At 41.9% G+C, this 15158-nt stretch overlaps 1 protein-coding gene across 1 annotated transcript in view; it reads right to left on the bottom strand.

Annotated features, from left to right (window-relative positions):
- Positions 1 to 785: 785 nt before the first annotated feature.
- The window catches only part of DNAH10 (dynein axonemal heavy chain 10), a 57044-nt gene continuing 42671 nt past the window's right edge, over positions 786 to 15158 (bottom strand). Inside the window, exons 59-78 of the mRNA XM_027798827.2 lie at positions 14802 to 15019; positions 14195 to 14416; positions 13432 to 13579; positions 12611 to 12890; positions 12026 to 12255; positions 11199 to 11472; positions 10668 to 10772; positions 10001 to 10155; positions 9088 to 9242; positions 8662 to 8845; positions 7614 to 7814; positions 6219 to 6428; positions 5748 to 5843; positions 4836 to 5007; positions 4218 to 4349; positions 3537 to 3748; positions 3273 to 3440; positions 2825 to 3005; positions 1759 to 1904; positions 786 to 1284 (exon numbers count right to left, since the gene is read on the bottom strand). Coding sequence (XP_027654628.2) covers positions 1138 to 1284; positions 1759 to 1904; positions 2825 to 3005; positions 3273 to 3440; positions 3537 to 3748; positions 4218 to 4349; positions 4836 to 5007; positions 5748 to 5843; positions 6219 to 6428; positions 7614 to 7814; positions 8662 to 8845; positions 9088 to 9242; positions 10001 to 10155; positions 10668 to 10772; positions 11199 to 11472; positions 12026 to 12255; positions 12611 to 12890; positions 13432 to 13579; positions 14195 to 14416; positions 14802 to 15019 — 3636 coding nt within the window. The 3' untranslated portion in view covers positions 786 to 1137. The remainder of the gene's footprint in view (positions 1285 to 1758; positions 1905 to 2824; positions 3006 to 3272; positions 3441 to 3536; positions 3749 to 4217; positions 4350 to 4835; positions 5008 to 5747; positions 5844 to 6218; positions 6429 to 7613; positions 7815 to 8661; positions 8846 to 9087; positions 9243 to 10000; positions 10156 to 10667; positions 10773 to 11198; positions 11473 to 12025; positions 12256 to 12610; positions 12891 to 13431; positions 13580 to 14194; positions 14417 to 14801; positions 15020 to 15158) is intronic.

Raw genomic sequence — 15158 nt, 5'->3', positions numbered from 1 at the left:
AAGGCATGCTACAAGCTGTGAATGTATATAATTTGGGGAAAGGAGCACAAATCTGACCATTTTTTTTCTTAAACTCTGATCAGCACCTCCAGCTCATCCTTGCTTCACTCTTGTCTGCAGCCTCTGAGTAGGACCAGCAAGAAACAATGGCTCCCAAATGCTGCTAAGCTTATGTGCCTTTAAAAATTCAGAACGCATAATCTCTGTGAAAGCTGAGAAGGATCCCTGCCTGCCCTCTTTCCTTCCCCTGGCCAGCTGTAGCTTGTCCCTCTTAAAGCTTTTTCTGCAGCTGTGTGTTGGTGTGTGTCTCCCTCTGGAGCCCTGGGTCACTGGCAGCTGCCCCAGAGGCACTGGCAGGTGACAAAAGCTGTTCTTCCTAACCGTGGTACTGCTCCATTCCCTGTGCAGCATGACAGCTTCCCGCAGGGTTGTTCCCGGTCAGAGAGGGTTTGAACACCCACTTAGCCCCAAGGCCGCCTGCGCCCTACCCCTGCACACCCTCACGCCTCAGTCACCTGCTGTTCTGAAGCCCAAGGAACACTACTCTGTGCGCTGCCTTGCTGGGTAGTAGGCTTTGGTTCGCGAGCGGTGGGGAGGGCTCAGGAAAAGCTGTGGTCCTGCGAAAGGGTTGGTTAAAGAAAGTTTGTTATTCTGTGGTTTACTATTTTTAAGTGTATTGCATTAACCAGCAGTGGGTTTGGTTTTTTGGTGGTTGCTGCCATATTTTTATGGCCATCTGTTGTATGACTGATCTACCCTGCCGCTTGCTCAAGGATGATGGAAGGCACTGCTTCTAAGCACAGCAGAAGTGATGCTTTGGGCAATTAAAAATATTTCTTACAACCATACAGGCAAACCTTGGTCTTTGTGTGTGTGAGACTAACTTATTACCTCTCTTGTATACATAGACCAGCTTGGAGCTTTTGAAAAGGAAATACAAGTTATGAAAACCACTTTCCTCTTCACATGTGTTTATTGATAAGACTAACTTGGTTGTAACATACTAAAAGCAGGTGTGCCTGTGCAAGCACTGCCCCAACCCGTGGTGCTGAATCTCTGCTTCATTTATTTGTTTTCCCCCCACTCCCCTAAAGGGTTGGATTCTGTGGGAAAAAATCTAGCTCCAGCTTCAAACCGTTAGTCTGCGTTCAAGGTGAGACAAACGCCTGGAAGGACCCAGTGAGAAATGTGCTTTTTAGTGTGAAGATCAGCTTCAAACACAAGGCCAGCACCCATCGCGTCCCTTCTCTGGGAGGTTGTGTACACAGGGGTCCGGAGGGTGTTCTGAAAGAGCACGGAGGAAAGAACACTGAGTAGTGCCTGGAGTACTACCTGGAACTGGAGACAAGAGGGGCCCTCAGCAGAGATGGCTGTCTTCAGAAACTCACTTTTTTTGGTTTAAGTCTTGAATATCTGATACCCAGAAAATGTAAACATGCTTTATGTCATTAACTGGAAATGGGAAATAACTAAAAGAGGAGTGGGACTGGGAGAGTGTGCCGGGATGCCTGTCCCACAGTGCCTCAAAGGAAAAGAGGTAACAAATGTAGTCACCCCCTTGAGTGTAACCCTTAGGAAAGGAGAACTGTAATGATGGCTGATGTAAGGAGAGGCATTACACTGCACTCTTCATACACGAGTGGTCATGATAAAATACTGCTGCTTGTGCTAAGAGGGGAGGAGCTGCTGGCTGTTGAGATGGGAAAACAGGGGAAGTTAATAAGCTAATTGGCCCCTCTGTGCCCGGAGGAGCAGTACCTGGAGCCTGAGCCTGCGCGCTTCCGTGGGGATTATCTTCAGAATAGGTAACTCCACCACTGGTACTCTGGGCTTGCTTTTGGCGAGGCAGCCGTGCTCCATGTCCCAGTCTGCTCCTTCCAGAAACAGACCAGAAACAAAGCAGCCTGTGAAGGCAGAAAACACCACATCTTGTGTAAACTGAGCTACCAAAACAATCAGTTTAAGACAACTTGTTCCTGCAGTAGCTGTGCTTGGCACATATGGTCATAAAAAAACTCGCGACATTTCAAACTGCAGCTACACAGAGGTATCTTTATTTGTCGTTTTTGTAACACAACTGTGAGCTACAAAATTTTTTTTCAAATTAAAATGCTCTTGGGTGCACTACATATGAGAAGCATTATTGGGAATAAATACTGATTTGCTTGCAGTTTTCTTGGGTGCCATATGCTCTAGCGTTTTGATGAAATGTTAGTAAATAAAGAATAGGTGATTTTTATTTTTAACTGAAAGTTAGATTTAGCAAAAAACAATCAGATTCTTTTGCTTCCTCTGTTCCCAGTCACGTGTAGTACTCCAAAGCCTTGCTCAGCTGTCCCCTTTACCCAGAGTTTGTTGTATTCAGTAATTAGAGCATTGCTAGTCACAGAGATTTCATAGTTATTTACACAATAAATCATACATAGTTGTAGTTACTTTTTGTTCAAATATATTTCCATCTATTATTTGTGGTGTAAATAGATCTTTATAAACCTGCCAGGAGTGATAATTTCTAGCCATTAAGGAGAAAGGGCAGAGAGTGAGTGAACAAGGGAGAGGTGGAAGTTCAAATATATCCATGTAGGTGACACGAGCTGAAGGAGGAAGATCATCCCTTGCACGGGCAGGGGCTCAGCCCGGAAGCAGGAGCCAGAACCCAGCTACTTCCCAGCTTGCAATCACATGGACCGTGAAATGCAAAACCAAGAGTATTCTCAGTGGAGGTATAAGCTAAGTAATCTCCCTCAGTATGCCAAGCAATTTCTCTCTCATACACCAATTAAAGACTTCATTCTTTTTGCCAAATAATCATAAAAACGCCTACCTTGAGCAGACTCTTCAGTGATCTCTTCTGCAGTCCTGTACTTCGTTACCTCTGTGTAGAAGGTGGAGTGCTCCAGGGGCCACTTGTTTTTCCTGCAGGTGGCTTGAACAAGAGCCATCAGGTAAGATTCTGGGACGTGCAGGCCCGAAAGCCACATCACCTTTGGCTCACCCTCCTCAACCTGCAATAACAGAAGACAATCTGTAGCACCTGGTTCTCCCAGCACACCAGGTGCTCAGCGCAGAGGCCAATGCTCTTAAAGACAAGCCAGTGGCTAGTGTGCCCTGTAGCCATGGTCATGCAACAATCCGTTATCATTCTAGGGGACGACTGGCATTAGTTAAGTAACTTATCTAAAGCAGTGTGAGTTCACTGACTTCTGCACCAATTTGAACAGCCTACCATGCAGTTTAACAAAACAAAAAGCTTTCTGGAGGCACTCGCTTACCCAGCTGGTGTACTGGTTATACCGAGCTCTAAAGAAAACAATCCAGTTTCCAAGTGTTTTGAGTGTGTCGGGGGCTAGCTGCCGCCAGATCGCAGGAATCTGCCCGTTAAAGAGAGCCCGAGCCACATCGTCCAGTTCACTGCTCATTCCGACTTCCCCAGCCAAGGCCTGTAAAGGTGTGAGAGTCTGAGTGCCAGCCTGGGGTAGGGGAAGCCTGACTGGTTTCATCTAGTTGCTGTGAGCAGCGGCTGTGTTCTTACTTACATGTTGCAGTTCAGCCAGTGACTTTGCCATCCAAGTGATCAGCTTATTAAAACGTTTCAGTTCCTGCAACAGCACTACAGTTGTAGGGGATATGTCTGTTCCAAAACGTTTCCTTATCTGGTCAAGATCAAATACTTGCGGTATTTTGTTTTCTATATCCTTAGCAACATTTGCAATGTATTTGTCTCGAGTAATTCCCGTTCCAGTTTCACCTGAAAACAAAATGGTTTAATGAGACTAAATCTGCATAGGCTACTAACCCTTCGATTAATTCTCTACGAGAACTCGGAAAGCTGACTCACCTTTTGGCATCAAAGTCTCCCACCCTCTGCAGCGCTGATGCTTGCAGCAGAAGCCTCCCTGCGCGTCTCAAACTGCCTCCAGGCACATGTTGAACTACTTCCACGCTGGCAGGGCCAAGCACTTCAGCTGCTCTGCTCACCTCCCAGTCCCTGCGGTTCTGCTGCTGCTGCTCCCCAAGGCCATGACGCAATCCCGCCGTGCCCCCCGGGGCCACACACCTCCCATGGGGTGCGGGCAGTGTGACGGGCTGCAGTGCCCGTGCCAGGACCCAGGCACCCTGAGGCGGGCTGCACAGCATGGCTGGTATCACAATCCCCGTGGCAAGCAGCTCACCACCTCATTATTTACAAAAACAGTTCAAAGTAATAGAGAACATACCTGTTTGAGGCTGCAGCTCAAGAAGATGAGACCATATATTGCGAACTGCTTGTGTATAATAGCCAATCTCAGCATTTGCATGAAGACCATATACCTCTGGAGTATTATAAAGTGGCAGAGATTCTATTGCCTCTGCAGTAAAAAACACACTTCTTAAAGATGTGATATATTAAACCACAGGTACCAGGCAAAAAAAGAATACTGCAGTGATTTTTACTGCTTTGCTAGAAAAAAAAATATAATCAAATGCTATAGCGGGTGTTGAAACACTGCAAGGAACGAATAAACATTATTAAGCATGAAATACACCCCCCCTACACCCCTCATGGAAATGCATCAATTAATAATAACATAATTAACATGCTGTTTATGTGGGAATTTTCTTGGGTTTTTTTAAAGAAATGAGGATCTGGCTGGTAAGCTCACATTACAAAGGGCTGCTCACACAAAGCAAGACCAGTAACATCAGTGGATTGTAACATTGCAATAGGTGCACATGCAACCCCTGAACTTCCTTTCAGCTTCTCATATCCAGCAACAGATGTATGGGGAGAATGTATACTGTAAGTAGACTTTTTTTTTAATGCTAACATAGGTGGCAGGAAAAGCATTTCTTACCAACAAAGTCATCTTTCACAGTCCCTTGTGGAATTTTATAATCGACTTTGTCGTTTTTATAAAAATGAAACACTTGGAATGTGTCAAATAGGAAATCACCAAGGTACTCATCCATATAGACGGTCAGAATGCGACGATCAAAGCTATCAATTGCTCGCCCACCATACATGACCTAGAAATTAGTTACATCAACATTATAGCATTGGCTTTGGAGCAGCAAATACAGTCTAAAATTGCTGAAAGATCCAAACTACTCTTTGATTTTGCAGTGACTGCATGGTCTAACAGTGTCTCCCTTAAGGGACACCAAGCACATCTTTTCTAGCCCCCTCACAAGGGCAAACAGGCAGGAAGTATTTGAACTTAGTCTGGAGATAGATAGCTGCTCTGGGCACCCCTCATAACCAGTGCTGGTGATTTGTGTGCAATGGTTCCCTTCCCTAGGTACCAGCTCATGCTCAGCTGTGATTAAGTGCTGCAAAACAACAGCTTTCTGCAGAATTTCATGTCACAGCAGCTATGCTGAACTGGCCGGCTATGACACAGCACATACCAGTTACAGCACTGCAAGAGCTTTAGCAACACCTGTTTGTACAGCTCGCACATCAGTTATACTCCCTGTACTAATAAAAGTTGTGCTATTCAGTACCTTTCATCAGAGGATCCCAAGGGCTCTCTCACTCAAAATTAATTAAGCACCATAACTCCCCTGTTGCGCAGTTACGCTCAATGGCCCTATTTCCCTGAGACAATGAGATTAAGTGAGTTGCTCAAGGCTACACCAGAGTTCCAAGACTTCCCAGGAGAGATTCTCAGCCAGCTTTCCTTGATACAGCTCATGCAGAAAGGAAGCTTCATTTACCTGGATTCTTCTACCATCAAATGTTCCTCAGTGACATTGTAGGCACTCACCTCACCAATAAGATATTTGAGACTGTTCCAGGGGATTTCGCCATCATTTTGTTGGAAAGCTTTTGTCAAGTATGTGTTAAGAATTTCTGTGCAGACCTAATAAAGTTGTTGGAACATGTGAGATAAGATTCATAAATCAGCTATATATAAACATAGACTTTATTTAATGCAGTTTTTTGTTTGAAAACTAACAATTATTTCTTCCTCAAATAATTAAAAATTATAAATCCTCCTAAGAAAAGAAACCCATGAGAGAGGCAATAAACACATGAAGGATTGGGAACCTGATTAATTTCTAGTGGCCAAAATTGTTATTATAGAAGATCAGGAGTCTGCATGACTTCACAGCAGCAGAAAAAAAAATGAAGCAAAATCTTATTGCAAGAAGGATTAAAGCTGGATAGATGATACGTTTTCAAAAGTATCCTGAGCAACTCAAGAATATAAGAGCCGTTGTCATTATTTTCTTACCTGGAAATCAGATTCATTAAAATCGTACGGCACATTCCAGCCAACCTTCCCAAACTTCCTTCTCTCCTGAACCACAGCATGGAAAAATGCCAAGACGTAGACTAAGGATTTAAAGGCAGGATGTGGGCACTGCTCTAAGGCTTCTTGGGGAATTTTGAGGTAGGTGGCTCTCATGTTCAGTTTCAGACCATTAGGTGGTTCTGTCACAACCTATCAAAATAATTAGGGAAGCCATCAACTACTGGGTAGCCTCAGGAAAATAATCTATAAATATATCATGTTCTCCAAGTTAGCTATATGATGTAATCTTGACATTTTTGAGCAGCTTTCCAAACTGATATCAATACGGAATTTCTTCTTAAGTAAACACATGACACAAATCTTTAAGTTTATCAAAGTAAACACATGTATGTAAAGAGAAATCTGCTATCATTTTAGAAATAGTCATGGTATTGGAAAGATGTTAATCTTTATCATACTCGAAGATCTAATTTACTGAAATATCAGTACTGTACACATTTTGGTGTGTCCTACATATCACCACAGTAAGACGGCTTAACAGTCTTTAATATGGCTTTACTGATGATCAAACTGAGGCACAGCCAGCTTCCTGGCTTCCTGGCAGCTTTTTCAAAGTGCTCTAAAACCTTCATTCTCACTGCTCATGACTAGACCTACAAAGTGTGTATTTGCAGTCTTAAAGATACGTTCACGCTCACTTCTCCCCACTGCAGTACTGAGCACTGCTGGAAATGAATACTCCAGAGCTGTCATTGATACGCTACAGCACACAATGGGAAGATCTGTCACGACACTGCTTTCAAATCTGTGAAATAAAATAATTATGTTTACAGGACTGGTTCACCACAACAGAAGTAAAACAGCCACAGGAAAGAACATTAGGACAGCATCATGGCTTGGGCCTTCAAAGTAATCAGCTCAGCTTGCTTGTGATAAATGCTGCAGCCTGAAGTAGCAGCTGGAAACCATTATCCTATTACAGCGTCTGCTCCACTGGCACTGTTGCCAGGCTAGAGACAGACCTCAGCTCTGCACTTCAGCATCAGGGCTGACAGGGCTATTCCTGTCTCTCTGGCTGTTCCTCACTTGTGGCAGCATTTGAGTCTAAAGACCATTTGTCACATTTCCAGGTTCACTTACAAACCTCTACTCTGAAGTAACTGCTTTGAGAAGAAACTACTGAACAGCTTTCACCCAAAGGAGATAAACGGGATGATGAAAAAAGGATTTGGCTTATAAAGACAAAAAACTAGTACATAGAGCCCAAGTCAACATGCTGCATTCAGGTCATGCTCCTCCCAAAGCCAGTCTGTTTTGCTCAATAAGAGTGGCAGGCCATGGCCTCCCGACCAGGGTTTCCCCACTGCACGCTACCTTCAGCGCCTTCTGCAGTATTCCAATTGGGAAGCCCTTGGTCGGGTCAGTAGTCAGCCAGAGGCGAAAGTCTGGGTGAGGCTTTGTAATTTTCTCCAGGGCCTTTTCCAGATTGATAAGCCACTTCACCAAAAGGTGACAGTTCTGCAACATTAGCCACTCTCCACGGACTGCTACATTCTCCAACATCTGCAACGCAATCTTAAGAGAGAGAGAGAACTGTCTGTGAGTAACTCTATGCTGTAAGCGAACTGACTCTGATGGGTTAGTGCAGTGAATTTCTTTCTGCTAGCAAGCACACTCAGCCTTTTAGTTAGTTTTTGTAGACTTACCAGAGTGCTCCTTGCCGAGAACAGACCTTTTCCTATACCACAAGAACTTGGTCTGAGATGGTTTTTCTAATTTCATTAATTCCTTTTGAAATTAAAAGTCATGTAGAGCATTTAAGTATTTCGAAAGAATACAGCAGTGTGCATGGCCCAGAAGAGGGTGAAGATCAGAGTCTAGGAAGCAGTAGTCTAAATGAATCTAATAGGAGCTCTCACACTGACAAATCACAGCAAATTCAGTCACCTGCTAAGCTTTGGACAGCCCTGCCTTAGTGTCCATAACGAAAAGAGAGCGACAGGAAGGACAGCAAAAGCAGCAGGTAAAGGTAAATCTTTTCGGTAACAAACAGTGTGACTTCCAATCAACTCATGTCAATACACAGATATACAGGGTCACTGATTAACCTTCGAAGGGCTGCAGAGTAACATGTTTTCAGCTCAACTGGCTTTTAACAGATGACAGTATCATTCTGAATCTACCCTTACCCAAAACCTAAAATCAGCCAGTCAGGCAAATGCCCCCTCTCACATTACAGGAAAGCGTTATTTCCAGCCTGGTAAATTGCGTGCTATGTCTGAATGACAAAGTGGCTCCCTTTAAAGTGGAACAGACCTTTGGCAAGGAAATTTGAACAGGTCCACAATAGTGGGAGCACAATTTGCAATTCGCAGACTAACCTGCTGCACACAGCACATCCCTATTCTCCCACTGAAGTTACCTTTTCTTGGCCTTGTCCCATGGCTAGGAATTTGAGCCTATCCCCTCCAAAGCCGGTCCTCTCAGCCAGTTTCATGAGGTCACTGACAGGATCAGAGCCAGGACTTAAGATGAAAACAACTGGCGAGTAAGGGCTGCTCTGCTCAAAGATAGCTTCAAAGCTGATCACAGGGGGCTGCACGTACCTGTTAGGAGAAGAAGCACAATAAACTGCTCATTTGCACAAGAGAAGCCATCTTGTGTAGGAGATGATTTTTACAAAAACATCAAAGCTCACCGCAGACTGCATGTGGAAATGATACAGAGTCAACTCATGCTCTGCTGTTCAGGCAAATTACAAAAGCATTTACATAATTGATTACAACTCCAGTTCTGTGTGAAATACCTGAATGGTGTGATTTGGATTTGAAAGAAGAAAGTAGCTTACTTCTCACTCATTGTCAGAGTAATGTAGTCGGTAACTGCCCGATACAGCCGATCCACCCGGAAACACCGTAAAAGTAGGAGCTTCTGAAAGTTCGTGAGACTGTTCTGGTACTGCATGGGGAACGGCATCTGCTCCAGAGCATCTGTATCATACCACTGGCAAGAAAAGATGGGAGACAATGCAAAGGAATTTCATGATTCCGTCAACAAAACTACTAGGAAAGCAGACAAAACCAATTTCATTAACAAGGGGCCGAGAGACACAAGAACAAGAAGAAAGTCAATCAGCTGCAAAGAAATATTAAAAGAAGAAGTGAATGTAAAAAATTCAACATTTTCACTATAAGGTATTCAAGTCCAGAAACACATTTGTACTTCATGTCAAGTAATTCTCTTAGGATACAGAAAATAGCATCTCAAGCAAAAAGTATTAACAGATTGCTTATGGAAAGACTTCTTATAAAGCAACAAGATATGGAATGAAACTAAAGGTAGAACAAAGGGAAGTCTGTTTTTGTAACTAGCCTATAGAACTCACTGCCATAAGAAGATCAAAGTACAATTTAGCAGTACAAAAATAACAGTGAAATGGTGACTGTTCAAATCAACAGCAAAAATTCCACTGGCTTCAACAGGGTAAATAACTCATCTAAGGCATCTGACTGGAAAAATAAAAAATCTACAGTATACCAGGGAAGATTTTTTGTTGTTTGTTTTTTAAAAAATAAGAGCCTTAACTCTTCTGGAAATAAGCCAATCACTAACTGAGGTCAGGAAGAAAAGCAAGGCCTTGACAGAAAAAGCCAGTGGTGACATGCCTCCTGCCGAGTGCTATGGCACATTGCATCATACTTGAACATTTAATACCAGAAGAAAAACAAGGAGAGAAAACAGGATTGCAGAAAAGCACGTACATTTTTCCATACATCTGGATTTTTTTCCACATCATCTGGAAGAGATTCAAATTTCTCAGGAAATAATTCAGACAAGCGAATTAGGTCTTCCCAGCCTTGATCTGGAAGCCAAGCATACGGTTTCTTTCGTGCACTCTTCTCCAGGGAAATATTGCCTAGTCACATTCAGAAACCAAAGTGAATGTCCATGTCATAAATTCTTCAATACATGACCACACATACAGTCCCACTGCACAGAGGAACCAACTGGAAATTTGTTTCTGGAAGCACTGTAAGATTAAATTGGTCTGCTGAAGAAAAGATGGCATTTTACAAGTCCTTGCAAAAGCCAGAGCTTTCTCTTTGCAAAAATTTTTAAAATTATTTATACATAGTCAGAAAACAACTTAAGATTATTTTCTCAGGTAACATCCTATCAATTAGCTTAAGTGAGATTTGCCAACATCTGCAGAGAAAGATTAGCCTCTTCGCTGTTTAAAAAAGTGAAAAAAATAGAAATAGCAGAATCCACAATCTGTGTAAATCAACATAGTTCAGCTATCTTCAGTGGTTTCTCTACGTGCTAGCTCTTACAACAAACCATATCCAGACAAAAATCTTATCTTCAAAAGATCTTTTAGCTATTGCTACATACAGCTATATATTTATATATAAACATTCACTTTACCTTTCAAAAAGAATTCAAATTCTTCTTGTGGAACTCTGCCATCAGCTTGTTCTATCCTGACAGTCACATTAAAGGAGAACAGTAATTTGTGCTTCTCAAACAAGCCTACATCAAAAGGACAATATTTTCAAAAATCAGCTGCTAAAACTTGTGGAACCGAAGCAATCTGTTAATCCATATCCCGCATCTGGTCACCTCACAAAGACCAGGGTGATCAAAGATGGGGCTCTAGATCAGGCTTACAGAATCAAAACAGCATCTCTGAGCTACATCCAGGGATGTGAGATCCACAGCTGAAATTTACTATCCATAACTGTATTAAGAAAACCATTTCTTTAAAAGGTAACACACATAGTTTCTTCAAACAGAAACAGCAGGGAGTGAAGTGTAAACCAGGACCAACGCTGAGAACTGAACCTTAGTGAATTCACCGCTTGGTAACTTGCCTCTTTAAAATAAACCAACCAAAGGCATGGCTTTTAACAAGCATTTGCACAACACACTATCAGCCCATCACTAAATTGCACTGACCTGTGCAGCCATAGTTATAGGTGTTGTAAGTCAGAGTATCCATGATGTTTTTTAACCTCTTCACAAGAACAGGACTGGGCATGGATTTCCGAAGAGAGAGTCCAAAAACTTCTAAGAAGGAGACCAGTGAGTACTGATACATGATGTTGACAAGTGCCATTTCAGACAAGACGGAGAATAAAATGGCCCCTCTCCTGGCGGCTGGTCTGTAGCCATCTCGAAGACGATCAATATCCACCGCTGTTGTCTCAGCCAGATTCAGTTTTTCAGTCACCTAGCCATACAATGATTTTATACACGTGTAATTACTGATCCATAGTACGTATGTTATATCACAATAAACTATTCAGTGCCTGCATCTATATGTTGACTGTATAGGGAATCTGGGTAGGTAACCCTAAAGAAGTAGTACGAATTGTAAAAAACAAAAGTTAAATAAAATGAATCCCACCTTTATGAAAAGTGAAGGCAAAGATTTACACAGAATCATGGAAGTAGTCTGGGAAGGCCCTCCAAGGATCTTTAGTTCAACTTTCTGCCCAAAGCAAGACAATGACCACCACTAGATCAGGTCAGCTGTGGCGTTGCCCAACTACAGCCTGAAAACCTCCAAGGACAGAGATTCTACATCCTCTCTGAGTAACAAATACATTAATTTTTCATTTCAGATCTGATACAATACCGAAAGATGCAACATAGGAGAAAACTCTCCATTTCCTTTCAAACCAATTCCTAGCTTCAAGGGTGAAAGATGAAGCACCACGAAAAAGGAAAGATGATGTTTTATTAGTAGATAGATAACCTTCCAAAAAGCCCAGAGCCGGTACCTCAGTAGCTTTGGATTTTGTCTCTTCTAGTGTTTGCACCAAGTCCAAGTTGTCCAACATGTTTCCTGTGGAAGATGTCAGTTCCCGAAGGAGAGAATCTTCTAGATCTTTCAGCAAGTTTTTGTTGTCACTTGTCTCCTGAATGAGATGTTCTCTCTGTTCCTCCAGTTCTCTTCTTTCAAAGCCCGTAATGACGCTGAGCAACTGATCCTCTAGGCCCTTTAGTGTAACTACAGATACAACACATGTACACAGCACAGTCGTTTTTTAAACACGAGAGCTTTTACACAACTTATTTCATCTTCATCATCCTGTAAAACTACAGTGATGCAACAAAGTGACTTCGTTAGTAACTTTGCATCTCATTTCTACCAAAGCATCCCAACAGGTGCAAGAAGAGATATTTAGCTCAGTTTCAGATTAGAAGAGAGAAGTGAGAAGGATTTCCTATTAAATCAGATGCGAAGTATAAGGGAGACTAAGATTTGTTTTAAATTTCATTGCTGTTTCAAACAACTACCCAGACCCTAAATTTGCACTACAGTATAATCATTACTTTTTTACTAAGTATACACTTCTGCTTACCTGTATAATTGATAACCATAGCTTTGCCAAACACAGATGGAGAATACTTTGGGTTTGATAACTTGGTGTTCAGGTACAATCTGAAATTACTGTCGTAGTCAACCTCCTTGTCACCCAGAACAACAAATGTTCGCCCCTGTGCAACTTTGATATTCTTCTCTAAGACATTATCTATCACCGGATCAATGTATTCATCAACACCATGCAGCAAGAAAGGGCTTCCATACTTTATGGCCAGTTCTAGTTGTTTAAGGAAATCTGGGTCATTAAAGGAAGCCATCTGCAAAAGAATAATGGGAAGATATGAAAAGAGAACTTATATTCAGTTTGCTGAAGATCATTTTTTTACAGTAGTTGCCAGCACTAACGAAGTTTGCTCTTTGTTGTTTTTTGTCTTTCCTCTTACAGATGATATAAACTGCACTGGTACAAAACAGGAGATATGCTTTTTCTTTTTTTTTAATTCTGATTAACTGAGAATAATTTCCATTTGGATAACTATTCTTCAAAGTTCCGCTGTGCCTCTGACTGTGTTAATTGTCCTACATGAAAACTCCACCCTGGAGCTGAGACAAAACATAGTCTACACCAGTCTTCTGGGTATATTATTTCTGCATGTATTAAGGCTAGCCAAGATCCCAAACAAAACATCCATCCCAAAGAACTGAAGGTCATGTGAACACTGATATTCATTACCTATTTTAGAGACACAACAGTCAACACGTTTATCAGTACATAATCGGTTCCCCACTCAAGGTGACAGATATTTATGCAGATTTTAAAACAACCAGTAAAGAGGTAAAATGATAATTTATCTTTACTCTCAGGTTATTCTTTTCTTCTTTCTTCTTAATCCAATGAAATGCCTGTTGTTGTGGGTCAATACAGAGCGGGAAGCGGCTTGCATATGTTGTCAGGATGCCATTCTGGATAGAGAGCTCATCTGGAGGCAATCCTTGGGAAACCCATCTGAGAACGGAATGGATCAAAGAGCAGTCTAGAAAGGAAACTTGATGGGAGAGCAGCACGTTTCATTTGTGAGTAAAATTACGCAGTTCACTGAGCACACTATTAGACACACAAGGAAACACACAGTGGACGTGATTGTGAGAAGACTGTCAAAACTCAGACTGATTCATTGTCTGAGCCATTTGCAACTACGCTACTCAAAACACTGACTTTCATTTGGTAGGTAATCCTGCAGTAGTTGAAATATGCTATCTGGGCATGGGTTTAATACCAGGTTCATTGAAGTCAATGAAAAGACTCCTCTTGGGCTATGGGAACACATATTATAGATAACTCCTTAATAAATTTCCCAAAATGGTATTGTATGTGTCTAAGTTCAGTGAATGTCCCTGGAGTGTAAAGTACAATGGTTTGTTATAACAAATAGTTTCCCTTAACCAGAAGAAAAATTATTTGTCTCCTTTTCATCTTTGCAACATGAAAGTAAAACGGGCTCTCCCTGGTATGGCTGTGCACCTCCACCCACAATGCCAATTCTACCCTACAGATTCACATCCAGACTCCCACTTCACAATTTCACATTAATTAATCACTGGGTTTCTTGACCGGACGTACCTGCTAACCTCCACGTCATTTGTCAGAAGGCCTTCTAACCTAAATGGTTGACTGAGAGGAATCTCTCGTGAGAGGATATCTTGTTGCCACACTTGATAGATCATTTCATTACGAAACTCCCAGTTGAATGCTCCTTCATAGCTCAGAAAGGCAGCACAGAGTAGACAGTCTCCAAGCAACTTCACCTTTCGTATTTCATAGTCTTCTAATTCCTTTGTCCACCTGATAGAATAATAAGGAAATACTGGGTCAGTCTGTACCAGGGAGATGGGGTTTATGTGCAGAATTTCCAGGTGCTGCTACTTTAGATGAAGGCTGAGACAGACCCCCAAATTTACCATCAGTTGCGCTCTCACTATTATGATGGCCATAGACACTGAGCTAATCTGAACCTTCTTCCTTTTAATCTGAGTTCACCTTGTTCTTCTGCACTAAAAATTGTTATTTTTCAAGAGCTAATGGATATTATCTTAGAATGGATATTAGCTCTTCTCAGAAACAGATATCACAGGAAGTGATGTTTCCAAAAAGTTTAAGTCTGATAGGTATTATCCCTGGCACATGACCCTCCGATGTCAAAAATGTTCCTCTTCAAATCTAGACTTACCTCTTGTTTTCAGATCTCAAGCCATAGATGAGCTTGTCAGCAGCATCTAATCTTCTCTGCATAATCTCCGCTTCTTCTTGCAAGTGTTGCTTTTCTTTTATTGCCTCTTGATATTTGCTCCCCAAAGCTTTAAGCTCATTCTGAATGGTAGCCAACTCTGCCTTTATCTTTTCCAGTTCCTGCTTACTTAAGTAATAGTTCCGTTCTAGCCTAGCCACCTACATTACATTATGAAGGAAACACAAGAATATCAGAGGAAAGGGGGGCTTTGGAGAGAAGTCTCAAGTTCTCAGATTTCTTTTGGCTATTTCAGATATTTCAAAATGTCCTGGTAATAAACATTTTAAGCCAAAATAA

This window comes from Falco cherrug, chromosome 1 (genome assembly GCF_023634085.1).
Source record: "Falco cherrug isolate bFalChe1 chromosome 1, bFalChe1.pri, whole genome shotgun sequence".
Taxonomy (NCBI): domain Eukaryota; kingdom Metazoa; phylum Chordata; class Aves; order Falconiformes; family Falconidae; genus Falco; species Falco cherrug.
This window is presented reverse-complemented; position numbering and strand designations above follow the sequence as displayed.